The following is a 20,988-nucleotide window of genomic DNA, read 5'->3' on the forward strand; positions in this document are numbered from 1 at the left end:
CCCCCCTCAGCATAGTATCTGCTTGTCTTCCAACAGAAAGCAAACAACTCCCTCCTTCCCAGACGTACACACAGTCATATCGCTTAGCCTAGGATAGGTTACAGAGTAACAGCCGTGTTAGTCTGTATTCCCAAAAAGAAAAGGAGTACTTGTGGCACCTGAGAGACTAACCAATTTATTTGAGCATGAACTTTCGTGAGCTACACAGCTCACTTCATCGGATGCATACTGTGGAAACTGCAGCAGACTTTATATATACACAGAGAATATGAAACAATACCTCCTCCCACCCCACTGTCCTGCTGGTAATAGCTTATCTAAAGTGATCATCACGTTGGGCCATTTCCAGCACAAATCCAGGCTTTCTCACCCCCCACCCCCTTCCAAAAAACCACATACTATTGCCAGTACAAGAGTGAGTTTGTGTGGGGCGGGGGTGAGAAAACCTGGATTTGCGCTGGAAATGGCCCACCTTGATTTTCATACATATTTTACAGCGAGTGGTCACTTTGGATGGGCTATTACCAGCAGCAGAGTTAATTTGTGGGGGGCGGGGGGCAGAGGGTGAGAAAACCTGGATTTGTGCTGGAAATAACCCAGCTTGTTGAAAGCGCATGCTCAAATAAATTGGTTAGTCTCTAAGGTGCCACAAGTACTCCTTTTCTTTTTACTTTTGACTCTGCCATATGAAATCCACTTGGAGAGGAAGATCTCTTCTGCTAAATCCCTGCAGAGAAAACCAAATGGACTGTTATTGAAAGAAACAGTTTTGCCTTTATTGTTACCTAAAAGGTACACTGCAATACTGATAGTTGAGTAATCTGAGAGAATGCAGAAGCAATAATTTGGTGCCCTTTTGGAGAAGACCTAGGTGGTTTTTAATTTATTTATTTATTTATTTTTGCGGAATGGCACACCCAGCACGGAAACAAGTCAATCTGTTTCTTTTTCAGAAAGAAGAACTGCCAGACCCCCTTCAGTCTGAGATCTATGAGTTCCACTTCTCCGATTTCAATTGTACAGAACTAGAGCTTGTGAAGTGTGGAATTCAAATGTACTACGAGCTTGGGGTGGTGAAAAAGTTCCAGATTCCACAAGAGGTAGGTGTCGACTTCTGGTGAGATGTTACTGAATGATGCCTGGGGACTCCCAAACTAGTTAAGTTCCATTGGGATGGTAAGGTGCCTATTGGAAGGGTAAATTGGCTATAAGGAAGAAGTTGAAAGCCAAGAGCATCTTTTGCATTACCTTCCTCTGCGTCAATACTGGAAGCAGTAGTGTCATCAAAATGCTATTACAGCCTGGCAAGTGACGTTTATTGCTCTCTAGTTGTAACTGGCTTTGGTAGGTCTGCAAACTCAGAGTAACGCCGCAGATTCTCCACTGTCCTTTTTCGGTAGTTATTTACTTCGGTAGTCATTTACACCTGGACAAACAGCAACCACTATTTTAAGAGAATGGAGGATTCTGATTTGGTACAATTTTACTCAGGTTAAGTGAATATAAGACGAAACATACTGGATCAGATCTAATGTCCATCGAGCCCAGGATCCCGTCGTGTGACAGTGGCCAGTGCCAGGTGCCCCAGAGAGGAGTGATTACACAATGTGTCAGGCAATGGAGACTCTGAGTGCCAAATGAGTTTTGTTGTCATCACTAATAGTTTTCGTTCTACCTTAATAAAACAAACAGCTAAATCCCAGAGATTTTTCGAAAACCAGAATGGTAGGCTCAACGGTTTACAGAGTCTCTGCACACAAGTCTGAGAACACGTCAACTCTCCCCACTCATTCACTTCAGTCAGAACTGTGGAGGCTTGATAGAACAGAGGTGGTACTGATAACCTTGCCGAGATTAGTGCTTAATGAGGCTCAGACAAACTTGCAGGTTTGCTTTGTTAACATCCATTAGCACCGCTGGAGTTTAGAAGCAATGTACATGTTTATTCTGGGTATTCGCCAAGCTCTAAATAAGGTTGGGAAGAAACTTCTTCTTGGAAGCATCTGCTACCAGTCACTGTCAGACAGGATATCAGACAAGAAGGGATCACTAATCTGCTCTTTATTATTAACATTACAACTTGATAGTAAAAAGTAGGCTTCCTTCTTGGGCCAAGAACGACAGCTCTATTTGCTAAGTTTTCAGGACTAACTTGCTCTGAGCTAGAAAAAAAATCACTCCCTTTTTCTTACTCACATGCACCATTCACCTCGCATACCTTTGTGACAGAGCCGGGAAAAGAGCGAGAGGGGAAGAGACTGATTCTAAACAGGGCTCATGTCTGTAATTAACATATTACTTTGCTACTCTACTACCAGAGCCTTCTGAAGCATCTAGTCCTTTGTCTGAAAAAGCTAATTCTTAACATTACTGTAAGGTGGGAATTCCACAGGAAAGAGCGTTACTAACGATCATAAATGGATTCTTTCATTTTTTTAACCAAGGTGCTATAAAATATTGGGTCTATAGAGAGAAAATAAAATTTTAAAAATTTATTGCTAAGTGTATCACAGTACAATCACTATGTCACGCAATTGCTTTTGTCAGCCGTAACTCCAAGCTTGCTATGTAACCATACACATCTTTCAAAAGAAGGTTCTAGGTTATTAATCACAATATTGAAATGGTAGGACAAAATATAACAGAAAATGGATCTCAGGGGTGGCATTAAGAAACAGTGAACAAACATATTGACAGAGTCAGACGGTACCCATAAGACATCCCCAACAGAAAAAGTAACAGAATGCCACTAGCCATCAGCTACAGGCCCAGACTAGAACCTTTCCAGGGCATCATCAAGGATCTACAAAGAAGGGTACCGATCATGAAGGACGATTTCCCCCTAGTTTACTCAAAGCTTCTTGTCAATTGTTTGAAATGGGATACTGGGACACTCTCATTATACCTGCTCCTGTATCTTCCACTCCATGGATCTGATAAAGTGCGTTTTAGCCCACGAAAGGTTACACTCAAATAAATATTAGTCTCTAAGGTGCCATAGGGATTCCTCTCTGTTTTTGCTGATACAGACTATGACGGCTACTACTCTGAATTCTGTTCACTGTTCTTCTATTTGTACAGGTGCTTGTAAGATTCATGTATTCTGTCAGCAAGGGTTACAGAAAGATTACGTACCACAACTGGCGGCATGGCTTCAATGTAGCACAGACTATGTTCACGCTTTTAATGGTATATCTTATGTACAACTACTATGTTTTCCCTTTTAACTCCGCAGCATAGTTCTATTTACAGCGATTCATAAGTTGTCAGTAGGAATCTAATGAGTTTTCTTACAAGTATCTGCGAATATCCTTTCGGGAAAAAGTCTTGTTCATAAACTATACAAAAATTAATCCGGGGAACTATTCACACAAGGCAAGTGGATTTCGGACCTCGTCTAGTGTCTGGTCCACATGAATTTATGACCCTGATATTATTTTTAGGTGATGAACATAGTCCTTTAGATCTAACAGCAGAGCCTCATACACCCAAGAACAGCTGTTCTCGCAGAACCTTTCCCTTCAAGGAAGTTTATTAACAACAACAGTCCAACTTGAGTGGTCTTAAATGGAGGAGAAAACAAGACTAGCCACACTGAATGCTTTTATTATGTAGCAGGACCGGCTCACTTTCTGAAGTGCTAGGGAGCTGCAAAAGGAATTCGACATGGTGCCTCCGTGAATTCCCCTGGGGCTACGGGACTCCACGCCAGGTTCAACAAAGAGCTGTGCTTAGACAGTTTCAGCCCACCCAAGGGAGGTGCTTCTCCTCTGAGTCCATCTCGAGAGGGGATGGGTGTGGATATATTAGCTTAGCTCAACATGTCATTCAGATTCTACGGTGATAAGTAACACCGACACATAAAGATAACTCCTATATGTAACTAAGATAAAACATATGCTGATCTTGAAATGTTTTCCCCCTTTCCTTTCTGCAATTCTTGTGCTTATTCTAGTGTAAGTTTAACGCCCTCGTGGCCAAGATGGAGTCTGCCCTGCAGGCAACTCTGTCCAAGAGACGGCGCGAGCAGGAATGCAGCGGGAAATAGTCCCTCCACCCCAGGAGCACCTGGTCCTAATCCGCAAAGTGAACACACACACCAAACAGGAAAAGTACAATGCAGATAATTAAGGGAGATATTAGCTTACAGAGGGATGAGAGGAGAAAAACAACAAGGGGGAGCAGTAGAACGGGGTTACATCCAAACTAATGGTAGCACAGTCTGAAAGGGGAGACACCAGCAATATGTCTCCACGCAGCGATCAGACCTCCTGAGCAAAGAAAAGTCTTGGGTGCTTCTGGTCCTCTTAAGCGCCAGTATACTTTCCCCAACAACCCCCTCCGGGGCCTTCTTCTGCCGCTCCCTGCAAAGCTACACCGAGCAACAAGCTCCCCACTTAACTAACTAGCCGCCTCCATCCTTATTCCCAAGCAGAGTTACAAGCCCCAGGACTCACAGACCCATGCGTCTCTGAGGAGAAGTGACAGAGAAGGCCTGTCCTTCTCGGGCGATTCCTCCCCGCATAGTGTTCCTCCTGGTTCCTGTCCTGGGGTGTCCACTTTTGGCCGCCCTCTCCTTCCCAGGATTCAGGCAGGCTCTTTTTCCTTCACTTTTTGTCCAGGGCCCCCCCAAGACTAAAAATATTTAAATGGGCCATGTTCTCTCAACCCCCAAGGGCTTACACTGGAGTGTGTCTTGTATCTAGCTTCACAAATTCCACGCTTAGTTCCTTATTTGTGTTTAGCGTAATAGACTCCTACTCACCTAGCAGACTCACTCTGACTTAGTGTCTATCAGAAAGACTAATGAAAGCTTGTGATTCTCTCCCCGTAGACTGGCAAACTGAAGCGTTACTACACAGACCTTGAAGCCCTTGCTATGGTAACTGCAGCTTTGTGTCATGATATTGATCACAGGGGCACCAACAACCTTTATCAAATGAAGTAGGCACTTTTCTATTGCTTTTCTAAAGTTTCCATTCATTGTGTGCATATAGTCGTGGAGTGGGATCGAACTGAATTCACACCACATCTAGCCTCTTCCTACTGTCTAACCCTTGGAACAACTCCCTCGCTTCGGCAGGCCACTCCTGCTCTTTGTTTTCCTATTAGGACGGTAGACTCACTCTATCTCAGTGCTACGGAAGCAGAATTTCTATAGCGCGGGCAACTGGTGTTTGGCCAAAACAGCAGTTCGTTTTTTAAGATGGGACATTCCGTTAGAGGTGGAGGCCAAATGCTACGCATGACCCCCGAAAGCTTGTGCTTCAAAGTGGGAGCCAGGAGTGACCTGGTCAGAACGAACCCGCTGGGTTTCTAAGCAGCAAGTTGGATCAGTGTACCATGGATAGTTACTCTTTGCTATTACATCAGACATTCTGCTCATGGGTATAGTCTAAGGGAAAGCACACAGCCAAGAGCATCACACAACCTCACTATTGCAGTGGCTGGACGAGTAATGCACCCGCATGGTGCTTGCTGGGTTTATCACCCTAGTGCGCTCATGAAGTGGTGGGCCTCGCTCACACCCACTTCCTGTACAGGATTTAGCTTTGTGCAAAGATTTGACCGTCAGGGATTCGACCCCAGGCTTTGCACTGGGATAAAATCTAGGAAAGTGTGCAAGGACTACTGCTTTTGCTGTTGTTTTAAATCAATAAAATATCTTGAATTTGTAAAGTAGAATAAACTTGTTCACGTTTATAAATGAGGGCCAATTATACATGAGTACGTGTTTAGATGGCTCACAAGTATTGCAGTGACGAGTGTTACAGCTCATTAAAAAGCCATAAGAATCTTTTGATCAATTGATAAGCCAGTTAGTTAAAATGTTCTCAGTTAACCCTTTATCCACTAGTTAAACCTAGATCTAAACCGTAAAAACCAAAATATTAAAATAAGACACATTGTAAAACTCATTAGCCTTGCATTAACTTTTGAATTTTTTATTTACACAATTAGATCTCAACATCCGTTAGCAAAACTTCATGGTTCATCAATTTTAGAGCGACATCACTTGGAATTTGGAAAGTTCTTGCTTTCAGAAGAGGTTTGTAATGCACATTTTTATAGAGGCGTTTTATTTGCTTTCAGTTGAATTTTAATTATTCAACCCTGTGCAGTTTCACTTTGCAGGGGATTGTCCCAACATTTTTCTTGGGTTCAGACCTCTGAGGACTTGAATTTATTCCACCAGGTCAGTTAGAGTTTTACATATGACCCAACTTCAAAGTCAAAGTGAGATTCGGTTAAAATGGCAGAATTTCTCTTGGCTTCGTGGTGAAACCATGCAGAACTAAAAAGTTCAGCTGCTTTCCTGTCAAAGCTGTTTCACTGTCCCTACCGTAATGGGGCTTCAGGTGCTACGGCAATATAAAAGCGAAACAAATCAGCTTTGCCGATTGCTCTAGATACTTGTGAGCCTTTTCCCTTAATACTGTCCATGCATGTGATGGAACTGAAACCAGACGACATGGGATTCATGAAGCTCTAATCCTGTAAAGGAGACTCTTCAATTCCCATGGTTTATCAGACACTTCCAAATAGCTGAAGCCTCTGAATACTTCCCTATACTGCAGACAGTCCCTCTAACGTGAACTTTCAATCCTCTAGCTAGAAACAGTGAAAGACATACCTGCAATTTCTGCAATTTAATATGTTCAGTCTGTACATAAAAATACTTTGCACTTACACACAACACACGCCATCTCAGGCTCTCACGGCACTTTACTAGTTTGCCTCACCATTTTTTAATGAGATAGGCTTGTGTTGTTTCAATTCTACAGAAAGGGGGAAATGGAGGTGCAGAAGTTGAGTGAGTTGCCCAAGTTTTAATAGGGCCTCTGTAACAGAATCGGGGGAGACTTTGACCCAAAGCTCACAACTTTCTTAAGTGAGAGGACTCGGAACCCACAACACCGATTGACTGGCTTTCCTTCCCCCTCTATGGGCCAAATCGTAACAAACTCAGTTTAACTTTTACCTCGAGCAAACTCCTATTGAAACAATGGGGATCCAGTAATATCCTGAGTCAGTACTTCAGAGTACTGGGCCCCATCCCATGCCCATTTAAATCATTAGGTGTCTTTCCATGGACCATGGATATTGCATTGATCCCAGTATTGGGTATTACTTTAGCTGGACATGTTGAACAACGAATTAACGCCCATATTCTGGATAAGAAATGCACGGGATGTCCAGAATCACATACTAAACATTGTTTTCCTTTAGTCGCTAAATATCTACCAGAATCTCAACAGGAGACAGTTTGAGCACGTGAATCATTTGATGGAAATTGCGATCATAGCTACGGACTTGGCACTTTACTTCAAGTAAGTGAGTCATAAATTAGTGCGGTGTAAATTTTACCTGACATTGCAACAGCACAACTTTTCAAATTGTAGTTACAAAGCGTCAACCTCACGAAAACCTATTTTTGCAACATTTAAGTGATTTAAAATTATTTACAATAAATACTCTATCCTAATTAAAAATTCAAATAAGAATACATCGTTGTGGTGGGCACTTGGCTGGGGAAACGTAGCCAAAAAGACATTGGTGTTTGAAGGTATTAACTCGAGAGAGTTGTGCCAATCAGTTTATACACACAATCCTGAGACATGTTTGATGTTGTCTCGCTGACATTGCAACAGTGGGTGATATCCCTTAATGGGCATTACAAGGGACTTGGCCTGGGCCTAGCTGGCAGTTAGTGATGGAAAAGTGGGAGGTGAAATCCAGAAACCTACTCCCCTAGCTCCTATTCCGTTCCTCCTCCGCCTCCCCACAGTTGGGTAGTCGTTTGTCAACCCCTACTCGTCATGCTCTTGCGACTAAGATCCTCCCCCTCTACTCCTGCTTCTGCACAATGAGCAATGTAGAAAACAGGGCTTATCCAGTGCTCAATGGAATTAATGGAAAGACTCACTGGCCTCTGACCATTGGAGGGTAGCAGCATTTAGGAGATCATTCCTCGTGGATAAGAAATTGTTGAAAAGAGGGATTGCTCAATGGTTCAATGGGAAAACAAAATGAGGTCTGATAACTCCATATTTAATGCTTTCATATTCCTACCTCTGGGTGTTTTGAAGAAAGAGAACTATGTTTCAGAAGATTGTTGATGAGTCCAAGACGTATGACAATGAAAATGCCTGGACTGAATATTTGTCTCTGGAAACGACAAGAAAAGAGATTGTCATGTGAGTAAATAAAAATCTCTTGATAAGCAAATGGTAAAGTGACAACTATGCCTCTATTAAATAAGTTTCTATTAAGAATAGATTGCATAGCATGCGGTATTTCCTATAAGGAATATTACGCTAACAGTTTAGTATTAAAGGCCTCTCGGAGCCAAAGATGCTTTGCATTCTGGGTTATTCTTGAAAAGAAGCCAGAAAAAGATATTAATCTCTTTTTATCTTCCTCTGTACTAAAGAATTATATGGACACATAGCAGAATTTTGTTTAAGTGTATGAGTAGGATGAAGTCACATCTAGATATGTGTCAAGTAATCTTTATATTCAAATTCTAATTGCAAGTCTCCACTTTTCTCTTTTAAATTGCTTATTAAGTTTGCATGTTTTTATGGCAACTTTCAAGATTAAGAGAATCCGATGAGTTTTAGGGTGCAGCCATTCCATAACAAAAGCTAATGTTATTGCAAGCCCCAAGCAGAACCAGAGAGTCTACTGATGAAAAGTTGCAAGAAGTCTGCTTTGGCGTTAACTCTAAGGGAGGCCAAAGCCTCCCTATTGATGAAATCAAGGATAAGATTTGGAAAACAGAGTGCCATCCAATATTAATCTGAAGCCTGGTATACACCTTAACTTACAAATAATAGCTGCTCTGCCCTTTCATTGCTATAGCTAGTGTCTACACCACAGGAACATAGAGCAACCCTCATGACTGGCGAGAAAAAGTTGAAAACAAGAAGCAAGTACACCCTGAAGATTCACACTAGAAGGCAAATAGAAAGAACACAACTTTTACTTTTTTAAAAAAAATCAGGATTTTTAAGCTAAAATGATTTCTGAATCCTTGGGGTTAACAGTACCAGAGAGCTAGAATAGCACAGAGGCCTGAATGCTGACCACCTGTATAGAAGTGACCCCCCCCCGCAACACAGGGTGGGGAAGAGTCATACTGTGGGAAGCTCTGATGATGCCAAAGACCACGCCCAATAACGGTCAACTGAGTCAGGAGGTTTGTGGTGTGGGAGTCATAGGGAAGAGAATTAAAACAGATTCCATATGAGAAGGGCCTTATCAAATTCACGGTCCATTTTCGTCAATTTCCGTGTCACAGGATTTTTAAAATAAATTTCATGATTTCTGCTGTGTTATAATTGTAGGTTATTCTGTGTGGGAGGGGTTTGCGGTACTGCTACCCTTATTTCTGCGCTGCCACTGGCTCTGTCTTCAGAGCTGGACCCCCAACCCATAGCTGCTTCTTCAGCCGCCCAGCTCTGAAGTCAGCGCAGAAATAAGGGTGACCACCTAAAATAACCTTGTGACGCACCTGCGACCCCTTTTGGGTCAGGACTCCCAATTGGAGAAATGTTGGTTTCCCCATGAAATTTCTCTAGTATCGGGTAAAAGCACACAAAGAGACCAGATTTCACTGTCCTTGACGCGTTTTTCAGAGCCAGACACTACATATCAGATGAATCCGATGAAGTGAGCTGTACTTCACGAAAGCTTATGCTCAAACAAATTTTTTAGTCTGTAAGGTGCCAGAAGTCCTCCATGTCTTTTTAAAAAGACTGAGACTATTCAGTCTTGAAAACAGATGAGTAAGGGGAGACCGGACAGAGGTCTAGGAAATCGTGAGTGAAGAGGAGAAAGGAAGTGTTATTTACCGTTTCACATAACACAAGAACTAGGGGTCACCAATTAAATTAACAGGCAGCAGGTTTAAAAACAAAAAAAAAGGAAGTACTACTTTACACCACACACAGTCATCTTGTGGAACTCATTGCCAGGGAAATGCTCTGGAGGCTAAAATTATATAGCGTGGATTCAAAAAAGAATTAGATAAGGTCATGGAGGATAGTTTCATCAATGGCTATTAGCCAAGATGGTCAGGGACGCAACCCCATCTCCTGGGTGTCCCTGAGCTTCTGACAGTCAGAAGTTGAGAGTGGACCACTCAGTAATGCCCTGTTCTGTTGATTCCCTCTGAAGCATAGACCACTGTTAGCAGACAGGATACTGGATTAGTTGGACCACTGCTCTGACCCAGTATGGCCATTCTTGTGTTCATTAAATTTTGATAAGTGTCTAGTAATAATTAATAGTGGTCAAGCATATGTTCTGTAGTACTTGGAATAATTAAACACAGACATTAAACCTCAAAGCAGTCTGCTACAAAATCTTTGTTAGGAAGTTTACATGAGATTTGTGAGAATTAGCAAATTAGTAATCACAAAACTGTTTTGGTGGCAGGCAAGAAACACAGTTACAGTAGGTTTAACTCAAGATAATACTGCATACTGTCTGGCCCTATTTTACAAAATGTCTTATGCTGGTTCTCCTCCATCTTTAATGCCTGGCGGACAGCGGAGAGAAGTGGCAAGTGTAGTACTCTTAAATTGCAGAATAGACCCTGGATCCAATGGAAACAGGACTGAGTGCTTAGAATACAAACTAACTCCGGTTCTCATTCTGGTCTCCAGGGCTATGATGATGACTGCCTGTGACTTATCTGCGATCGCTAAACCCTGGGAAGTGCAGAGTAAGGTCAGACGCCTGATACACAATGTACTCCACTATATTGAAACGGTCTGTTGTCTGAAGCCTGCATGAAGGAGGCTTCTCTTTACTTTTTCTGGCCAAGTTTTAAACAATGCTGGTAGAAATGATATTTTTAGCTTGACGAGCGAGAGCTTTTAGTTTGATCTTATTGTATGAGCAACGATGAAAGAGATGAGGCGTCAGGGCTTACAACCACCACATCTTTCCTCCCAGTATTTCAATCATAGAATATCAGGGTTGGAAGGGATATCAGGAGGTCATCTAGTCCAACCCCCTGCTCAAAGCAGGACCAATCCCCAATTTTTGCCCCAGATCCCTAAATGGCCCCCTCAAGGATTGAACTCACAACCCTGGGTTTAGCAGGCCAATGCTCAAACCACTGAGCTATCCCTCCCCCCCAAGCTTTCCATAGAAGCTTTTTATGGTGTTGTATAACATTGAATAATGTAAAGTAAAAGTAAAAATAAAGAAATCTAAAGACCGCACTCAGTGGTAGGACTAGTATCACAGAGCGACATTAGAGAAAACAGTACCGGCAACTCTGACTTTATTGTTAGTCTCATAACATTCAGGGTTTTTCTTAAAGCCCGCGTTCCTGGAATCACGTGGCTCAGAATCTCAAGTAACTTTCACTTTAAAAAGCATTTAGTCCTCATTGTTACAGAAAGTTTAAATCCCAACTGCACAAAACCATAAGATATGGTTTATGTGTCTGTGTCTGTGATTGCGTGACCAGAGAGATTGAAGTGTTCTCCGACTGGTTTATGAATGTTATAATTCTTGACATCTGATTTGTGTCCATTTATTCTTTTACGTAGAGACTGTCCAGTTTGACCAATGTAAATGGCAGAGGGGCATTGCTGGCACATGATGGCATATATCACATTGGTGGATGTGCAGGTGAACGAGCCTCTGATAGTGTGGCTGATGTTGTTAGGCCCTGTGATGGTGTCCCCTGAATAGATATGTGGGCACAGTTGGCAACGGGCTTTGTTGCAAGGATAGGTTCCTGGGTTAGTGGTTCTGTGGTGTGGTATGTGGTTGTTGGTGAGTATTTGCTTCAGTTGGGGGGGGGCTGTCTGTAGGCCAGGACTGGCCTGTCTCCCAAGATTTGTGAGAGTGTTGGGTCATCCTTCAGGATAGGTTGTAGATCCTTAATAATGCGTCGGAGGGGTTTTAGTTGGGGGCTGAAGGTGACGGCTAGTGGCGTTCTGTTATTTTCTTTGTTAGGCCTGTCCTGTAGTAGGTAACTTCTGGGAACTCTTCTGTCTCTATCAATCTGTTTCTTTACTTCTGCAGGTGGGTATTGTAGTTGTAAGAAAGCTTGACAGAGATCTTGTAGGTGTTTGTCTCTGTCTGAGGGGTTGGAGCAAATGCGGTTGTATCGCAGAGCTTGGCTGTAGACGATGGATCGTGTGGTGTGGTCAGGGTGAAAGCTGGAGGCATGCAGGTAGGAATAGCGGTCAGTAGGTTTCCGGTATAGGGTGGTGTTTATGTGACCATTGTTTATTAGCACTGTAGTGTCCAGGAAGTGGATCTCTTGTGTGGACTGGACCAGGCTGAGGTTGGTGGTGGGATGGAAATTGTTGAAATCATGGTGGAATTCCTCAAGGGCTTTTTTTCCATGGGTCCAGATGATGAAGATGTCATCAATATAGCGCAAGTAGAGTAGGGGCTTTAGGGGACGAGAGCTGAGGAAGCGTTGTTCTAAATCAGCCATAAAAATGTTGGCATACTGTGGGGCCATGCGGGTACCCATAGCAGTGCCGCTGATCTGAAGGTATACATTGTCCCCAAATGTGAAGTAGTTATGGGTAAGGACAAAGTCACAAAGTTCAGCCACCAGGTTAGCCGTGACATTATCGGGGATAGTGTTCTTGACGGCTTGTAGTCCATCTTTGTGTGGAATGTTGGTGTAGAGGGCTTCTACATCCATAGTGGCCAGGATGGTGTTATCAGGAAGATCACCGATGGATTGAAGTTTCCTCAGGAAGTCAGTGGTGTCTCGAAGGTAGCTGGGAGTGCTGGTAGCGTAGGGCCTGAGGAGGGAGTCTACATAGCCAGACAATCCTGCTGTCAGGGTGCCAATGCCTGAGATGATGGGGCGCCCAGGATTTCCAGGTTTATGGATCTTGGGTAGTAGATAGAATATCCCAGGTCGGGGTTCCAGGGGTGTGTCTGTGCGGATTTGATCTTGTGCTTTTTCAGGAAGTTTCTTGAGCAAATGCTGTAGTTTCTTTTGGTAACTCTCAGTGGTAACTCTTTCTTACAACTACAATACCCACCTGCGGAAGTGAAGAAACAGATTGATAGAGCCAGAAGAGTTCCCAGAAGTCACCTAACATTACATTCATAAACCAGTCGGAGAACACTTCAATCTCTCTGGTCACGCAATCACAGACATGAAGATCGCTGTCTTAAAACAAAAAAACTTCAAATCCAGACTCCAGCGAGAAACTGCTGAATTGGAATTCATTTGCAAATTGGATACTATTAATTTAGGCTTAAATAGAGACTGGGAGTGGCTAAGTCATTATGCAAGGTAGCCTATTTCCCCTTGTTTTTTCCTACCCCCCCCCAGACGTTCTGGTTAAACTTGGATTTAAACTTGGAGAGTGGTCAGTTTGGATGAGCTATTGCCAGGAGGAGAGTGAGTTTGTGGGGGGGGGGGGTGGAGGGTGAGAAAACCTGGATTTGTGCTTGAAATGGCCCACCTTGATTGTCATGCAGATTGTAGGGAGAATGGTCACTTTGGATGAGCTATTACCAGCAGGATAGTGTGTTTGTGTGTGTGGTTTTTGGAGGGGGGTGAGGGGGTGAGAGAAACTGGATTTGTGCAGGAAATGGCCCACCTCGATTATCATGCACATTGTGTAGAGAGTTGTCACTTTGGATGGGCTATTGCTAGCAGAAGAGTGAGTTTGTGTCTGGGAGGGTGAGAAAACCTGGATTTGTGCTGGAAATGGCCCAACTTGATGATCACTTTAGATAAGCTATTACCAGCAGGACAGTGGGGTGGGAGGAGGTGTTGTTTCATGATCTCTGTGTGTATATAAAGTCTGCTGCAGTTTCCACGGTATGCGTCCGAGGAAGTGAGCTGTAGCTCACGAAAGCTCATGCTCAAATAAATTGGTTAGTCTCTAAGGTGCCACAAGTCGTCCTTTTCTTTTTTCACATGGGACGTTACTGTGTGACAAATTGGCATGTTGTCGGTTGACACCCTGATTTGCCATGCAGTTACTCTTAGTGAAGACAAATTGAGTAGAGAATCAGATGCATCCTGCTAGGAGAATCACTTGGCTGTAGTCTGGTGTTTGACAGATATGATTGCAAAGGAGCAGGGACTGGAACGCTCCTGTTAATGGAGACGAAGTGTTTCAGATTAAAATCCCCAAACTGACTGTAGCTCTTATTCCAACATAGGTAGCGTTCCTAGTAGCTGGTGAATTCTGGGAACAGGGTGACTTGGAAATAAGTGTACTTCAGCAGCAGCCAATCGTAAGTAGTACATGAGCTGCTGAAAGCTCAAATCAGTTCATTTCCTTCTAACAAACTTCTTCATTGACAGCAAGTCATGAACAGGGCTGGACGCTTTGACAACATGGGAGGTCCTGGGGGCGGGGAAAAAGCCCCCTGTAATAGACATGAAAGCTGAGCTCAGTAACTTATAGGTCACAGGTTCCAAAATCTAGCTAAAATCTAGCTCTGCTAATGAATGCGCTTGAAAAAAGAAAAAAAAGCGAAAAAACTGAAATGTTTGTTTCGTTCATTTAAGTAACTTTAGGAGCCCCTTCGCATTTATTGAGAATACAAAGATCATTTAATCCGGTACTATGGTGAGGGGCACAATAGAAAACAATATCCAGGAACAGAAGCGGAGAAGAGCGACTGTATGTTGTTAAAGAAAAATTATGACAATAGCTAGCCCCATCAGTTCATTGTTTGTGTGGGAGAAGGACGAGGTCCGAAAAAGAAAGCTTTTGAGAATGATACAGAAGTGTTAGGCTGATTTGCAACGCCCTTCAAGGCGAAATAGTTCTAAAAGAATAAAAGAAGGAACTCCAAAGAAATCCTGTTCTCTTTCAGCCTATGATGGACAGGAGAAAAGCTGCTGAGCTTCCAAAGCTTCAAGTCGGTTTCATTGACTTTGTGTGCACGTTTGTCTATAAGGTAAGTGAGTTGCGCAGCAGGGAATGAATGCTTGCTCGTGCAGCAGCAATGAATTTTTTTTAAAAGTACTTTAGCAAAAATTACATAAGTAAGTGTCTCTCCCAGCAGGGAGACTTGACCAACAGCGAAAATGTTAAGCCACGAGAGACATGCTTATCTTCCCCTCACCAAAGACACTGTCCAGGATTGTTACTTTCATTATTTAATTCACGTTATGTTTTGCTATATGGGATCACATCCTCTGCCTAGCAAAGCAGCTTTACACGACACATCAGTGCAGGGCAGCCTTGATCCCAGCTCAGAGGGCATCCAGTGCTATAGGTGTCCTTTATTCTGTGATCCTTGGGCAGCTCAGCCTCACAGTGCCTGACAACCCCAGGCCTGGTCAATTGTATAGAGCCATCTTTGAACCTCTGGTCATGAACTGCACTGGACCTAGGAAATAAAAGCCAATATTCTACATCAAAGTGCATATAGGGCAGTGGAGTATCAGACGGGCTGGTACAACAATTCCACTCCTATTGAAATATGACATAGCATGGGCTCAGGGTGTTTCTTGAGCGGCCCACAGGATCGGGTCCAAGAGGTAACAAAAGCTGAACCGCTTGGTAATGGTGACCCAAATATAATTAAATGTAGCATCGTCATAGAGCCTGTAATACTAAAAAAACCCCACTGCAGTAACACTGAACAATAAAAATGGGAACTATCCAAAAGTGACTGTGCTTGTTAGATAGAAATTAAAAGGAGTTGCCCAAAGGGTTAAATGCAGCATGGTGACTATTGGAAAACACCATAATAGAGGCTCAGACTAAACATATACCTCAAATCATCAAAGAAACAAAGAGGAATGCTATGTTAGCCGACGGCCAAGGATGTTTGGTGAGGTGCCAGCTATGCCCGTTTATACCATCCGTGACTTTAACCGCTAGGACGCACTGTCCCTTCGTGGCGGGCAGCCCGGGCTAGGCTGACGGATGCTCCAAGGTCCTAACCACCCGTGACTTTAACTGCTAGAGTTCAGAGCTCCTTCGCAGCGGGCAGTCAATACTGACTGACAGGTGCCCCAAGATTTTGCCCCGCGGAGGCGGCACAACTCAACGTTAGCCTCTTAGTACTCTCACCTAATGGCCAGGCTTTAGAGCCAAAACGGCTGAGGTTCTTTAATTATGTTGGCTGCTTTACAGTAAACCAGAGAAAACAAGTCAGGCTTATGCACAAATGGTTACCAAAATTTATTAAGCTAGAGTCTAATCATGTGGTTACAAAATTGCTAGTGCCTACTTATTTAAATGTAGAGATGTTACACACACAAACAAGTTACAAAACTGAAGCCACAATCCCAAAGAAAGAAAACAAAGTATAGAGCTCTATTTCAAAATATGTGTACACTAAAGATAGGAGATCAGGTGTGGGTGCTTCTTACCCTCCTTGCATCTCTCGATTCCAGCGGTCCAAGCCAGGATCGGTCACTCAATTCCGCGGAAAGACGAATAAGGGACAAGGCTTAGGGACCCTCTTAGCTGCAGAAGCCTTGGGAGGCTGTCACTTATCTGACCAGCAGATAGATAGTGAAAAGCACTCAAAAATCATGGTGCTGTAGGTCCCCTACTTATACCTCCGTACTCCTTTAGTCTCTTTCTCCTTTCTTATGCCAAATTGAGGCTGGTCTGTCTGGGTGACGCCAGCTTTCGCAAGAGTAGTTTACACTTGCAAGGGAGAGAAACAGTAAGTTTTGACTACTGGACATTTCTTTTATCTGGGTAAATATTTTCCCACCTAGGATGTTGGTGTGTGTGCATCACGCTATTTAGTAGGGGCTAAGAACCATGTCTGTCACAGGGCCTCTGCCTGCTGTGAGCTTAATCGTTATATCTGTTCCCAGAGGCACATTGTAGCAGCACACCTGTGCTTTTCACAGCTTCAAAGGCTGTGCTGGAATATATGTTCAGTGCCCTGTTCCGGCTTCCTCCTGTGTTTCCAGCAATGCTGGTCTGAGAAGGGGGGGGGGGGGGGGCTGGCTGTCTGGCTACATGCTACCATGGCTAAACAGTAGTGTAACAGAGGCCATTAGAGGCAAAAGGGCATCCTTTAAGATTTTTGAGTGGATTCCTAGTGATGGTTACAGAAAGGTGCACAAATTCTTGCAGATTAAGGGTAATAAGGCAGGCCAAGAAAGAACTTGCTAAAGATGCAAGAACTAAGAGTAAGAATTCTTTCAAGTACATCAGCGGCAAGAAGCTTGCCCAATAGCGAATGGAGACCCTAGATAAAAAGGGAGCACTCACGGAAGACAAGGCCATTGCAGAGAAGCTAAATTGGTCCTCACTGCAAAAGGATGTGAGGGAGATACACACAGCACAGACATGCTTCCTGGAGGACAAAATTGAAGTAGTGTCCCACATTGATATGTCCACAGAAGAGGTTTTAAAACAAATTAGACAGTAATAAGACACTAGGACCAGATGGAATTCACCCAAGCATTCTGAAGGAACTCAGATATGAAATTGCAGACCTACTAACTATAGTATGTAACCTACTACTGATCAAAGCTCTGTAGCAGATGACTGGAGACCAGCTAACATAATGCTGATTTTTATAAAGGGCTCCAGATGTGATCCTGGCAATTACAGGCCAGTGAACGTAATCTCATATAAAGTGTAGGGGAAGTTCGGTGAAGAATCAACACAGCTTTTGTAAAAGGGGCACCAATCTATCAGAATTCTCTGAGGGTGTCAATAAGTAGTGGACAAACGAAAAAGATAGGAAACAAAGGGTAGGAAAAATGGTCAGTTTTCAAAAAGGAGAGGGGTAAATAGCAGGGTCCCCCAAGGATCTGTAGTGTTCAGCATATTCATGAGTTATCTGGAATAGAGGGTAAACAGTGAAGTGACAAAGTTTCCTGACAATGCAAAATTATGCAAGGTAGTTAAGTCCTAAGATGACTGCAAGGAGTTGGAAGGGGATGTTGGGTGACTGGGCAACAAAATGCCAGATAAAATCAAGACTGGTAAGTGAAAGCAATGCACATTGGAAAAAAATAATCTCACTTACACCTACCAAATTAGCTGTTACCACTCAAGAAAGAGACCTTGGCATCATCGTAACTAGTTCTTTGAAAAGTTCGACTGAATGCACAGCTGTGGTAAAAAAAAGGCTAACAGTATGCGAGGAACTATTAGGAAAGGGACAGAAAATATTATAATGTCACTATATAACTCTATGGTGCAACCACACCTTGAATACCCTGTCCCGTTCTGGTCACCCCATCTCTAAAAAGATATAATGGAATGAGAAATCCTTCAGAGAAGAGCAAAAATATGCTCAAGGGTATAGGAAGGATTCCATATGAAGAAAGACTAAAAAGAATAAGGCTGTTCAGCTTAGAAAAGACAACGAAGGGGGCTATGACAGAAGTCTGTATAATTATGAATGGAAAAAGTGAAGCATTATTTACTCTTTCCCACAATACAAAAACCAGGAATCACACAGTGAAATTGATAGGCAGTAGATTTAATACAAAGAAGATGAAGTACTTTTCACCTAATGTACAGTCAACCTGTGGAATTCATTATCATGTGACTGCTACAAGTATAACTGGGTTCAAAAAAAGAACTGGCTAAATTAATGGAGGATACGTCCATTAATGTCTATTTGCCAAGATGGTTGGGGCTGTAACCCCATGCTCCGGGTGTCCCTAGTCTCTGACTGCCAGAAGTCAGGAGTGTAAAATCGCCCTGTTCTGTACACTCCTCCTGTAGCTCTGGGACTAGCCACTGTCGGCAGAGAGGATACTGGGCTAAATGGACCATTGGTCTGACCTAGTATGGCCGTTCTTATAAAAAAAATCTTCTAAAGCTCTGGGATGAAAACCAGGGTGGACAACTCTGCTTCTCTGGCACAATGGAACTTTCCATCCTAAGGGTAAAGATTGTCTGGACAGAAGACAGAGCTTTCCTTAGAGGCCAGCCCAAGAGCTCTTCTTCTCTCCGAGGTCCAGGGGGTAAGGCTGCCAGTGCGTACAGTCCTGTATTAGAAGGGATGTCACATCCTTTATTTAAATAAAAATTTCTTGCCCAGTACTCTCAGTACAGGATGTTTTTATCCCATGTTTCAACCACGGCGGTCCAGCATGCCACTGACACTTGAAAGCTAGGCTGGCGTGGTGCTCTGGTACTTTACTTTGCAACGTGCCAGGCTTTGGCAACTTGACCAGACACATGCCACTCAACTTTAGCTCAGCCACCACTGGGCCGCCCCTGGAAGTTGCCCCTCACCGCCATTGAAATTGGAAGCGACACACCTGCTGGCTGCGGCAAAGTCTCCTCCATCTACTGCATTTCTCCAGTCCACACCCCATCTGCCAACCGCCCCACCCCGGCAGAGCACAGCTCTATCGTAGGTGGAGATGAGTAACTGCAGCCTCCCACTTCACTCCAGGAGGCACAGTGACCATCTGGGCTCTCTGCAGCACCAGAGCTGGAAGCAGCCTGAGCAGACCCCTGGGAAGGGATGGAGCAGCGAAGTCAAGCCCAGGGACATTAGAGGGCTGTCCCATATTTCTGAAATACAGTATTGGCAGCCCTTCCCAGAAGGGTGGGGGAAGCCTCAGGACCTACTTTGCGCCCTGGCAGGCATAGGAGAGGGGGAGAGGCCTCAGCAGCAGGCACTGCAGAGCTCGAAGTGAGGCAGCTCCTCAGCAGGCTCTGAGCTCCAGCCCCGGGGCAATGAGACAGAGGAAGAGGTAACTACTGCAGTGGTGAGGGAGGAGGCTACCGCTCAGCCCCGACTGCCTGTACCTCCTAGCAGGCCTGTCAGTACTAATCTGTCCCCAGTGATTCCTCAGCTAGGTTTGATGTGGGAGTAACTAGATCTAGCAGGATCTCTTGAAACAGTTTCCATTAGGAGCCTCAAGCTGCTTCCCTCTCCCTGCTGATGGGTTCTGAACTCAGAGGGAGTAAACACTCCCTCTAATTAGCTTTAAGCTTTCTTGAACTACAGCTCACTGAATGCATCCGATGAAGCTCACCAAAAGCTTATGCTCAAATAAATTTGTTCATCTCTAAGGTGCCACAAGTCCTCCTTTTCTTTTTGCAGATACAGACTAACACGGCTGCTACTCTGAAACCTCTAATTATCTGGTACTCCAGTCCAGGGCCAGACCTGTAGCTGGCACCCTTTGTCAGGAAATTAACCCCTTCCCAGCCTGAACTAGCAATAGGGGCAGGCACCTGGTGGCACAGGTGTTTTGAATGAGCCGCACTGGCTAAGTCACTGTTGTACTGTTTATTTGGTGTGCTTGGTTCAGGAATTTTCACGTTTCCATGAGGAAATTCATCCGATGTATGAGAGATTGCTGAACAACAGAAAGGAATGGAAGGCTCTTGGTGATGAGTATGATGCAAAAATGAAAGCGTTGGAAGAAGAGAAGAAAAAAGAGGAGGAAAAAATGGCTGCACAGCAAGGTCAGAAATACTTACAATTTTAATACTTCAGAATCTACTCCTATGGCTAACTCCCCTATCCCACCAGTCCCTTGTGTAAATTAATGTCTCCAGACTCCCAGCTCTTTCCACACTTGTGCATTTCGTCCACTAGCTGAAGCAAAGGGTTGGATACAGGGGAAATTCCCAATCTGAACTGGGCCCATGACTCACTCTGTCAAGGGCCCAGGTCAGAATAGAGAATGGCTTCAAAACATACAATTGACATCTCAGATGGTTACACGACTCCAGAAAGGCCATCTGCATAAACTCCTCTGTGGAGGAGAGCTCATGTTGTAATTGGCTAGTTAACACCTGTAAGTGTGGCAAATAGTGCTGAACACTACTGATCCTTGCTGGCACTTGCAGCTCAGCTACAACTGTTGGCTGCACTGAGTCAGCTTTGTAGTGTAGTCTACGGGGGAGAAAGGACACATGCTTGAGACTACAGAGGCTGTGGCTACCATGCTGCGTAACAGGCCAAGGGAAAAACAAGGAACTCACTAGAAATAAGACAAAGCACTGCAGTTACTCCCAAGTGTACCTTTCTAGCCAAACTTTTGCTGATAATAAGACTAGTTAT

At 43.8% G+C, this 20,988-nt stretch overlaps 1 protein-coding gene across 1 annotated transcript in view; it reads left to right on the plus strand.

Moving 5' to 3' along the window:
• PDE6B (phosphodiesterase 6B) overlaps positions 1 to 20,988 on the plus strand; it is a 34,628-nt gene that overhangs the window by 12,750 nt on the left and 890 nt on the right. Inside the window, exons 12-21 of the mRNA XM_073345847.1 lie at positions 954 to 1,100; positions 3,082 to 3,189; positions 4,835 to 4,944; positions 5,962 to 6,049; positions 7,231 to 7,331; positions 8,091 to 8,198; positions 10,674 to 10,737; positions 14,176 to 14,250; positions 14,839 to 14,922; positions 20,231 to 20,387. Coding sequence (XP_073201948.1) covers positions 954 to 1,100; positions 3,082 to 3,189; positions 4,835 to 4,944; positions 5,962 to 6,049; positions 7,231 to 7,331; positions 8,091 to 8,198; positions 10,674 to 10,737; positions 14,176 to 14,250; positions 14,839 to 14,922; positions 20,231 to 20,387 — 1,042 coding nt within the window. The remainder of the gene's footprint in view (positions 1 to 953; positions 1,101 to 3,081; positions 3,190 to 4,834; positions 4,945 to 5,961; positions 6,050 to 7,230; positions 7,332 to 8,090; positions 8,199 to 10,673; positions 10,738 to 14,175; positions 14,251 to 14,838; positions 14,923 to 20,230; positions 20,388 to 20,988) is intronic.

Source organism: Lepidochelys kempii, chromosome 5 (genome assembly GCF_965140265.1).
Source record: "Lepidochelys kempii isolate rLepKem1 chromosome 5, rLepKem1.hap2, whole genome shotgun sequence".
NCBI classification, from domain to species: Eukaryota; Metazoa; Chordata; order Testudines; family Cheloniidae; genus Lepidochelys; species Lepidochelys kempii.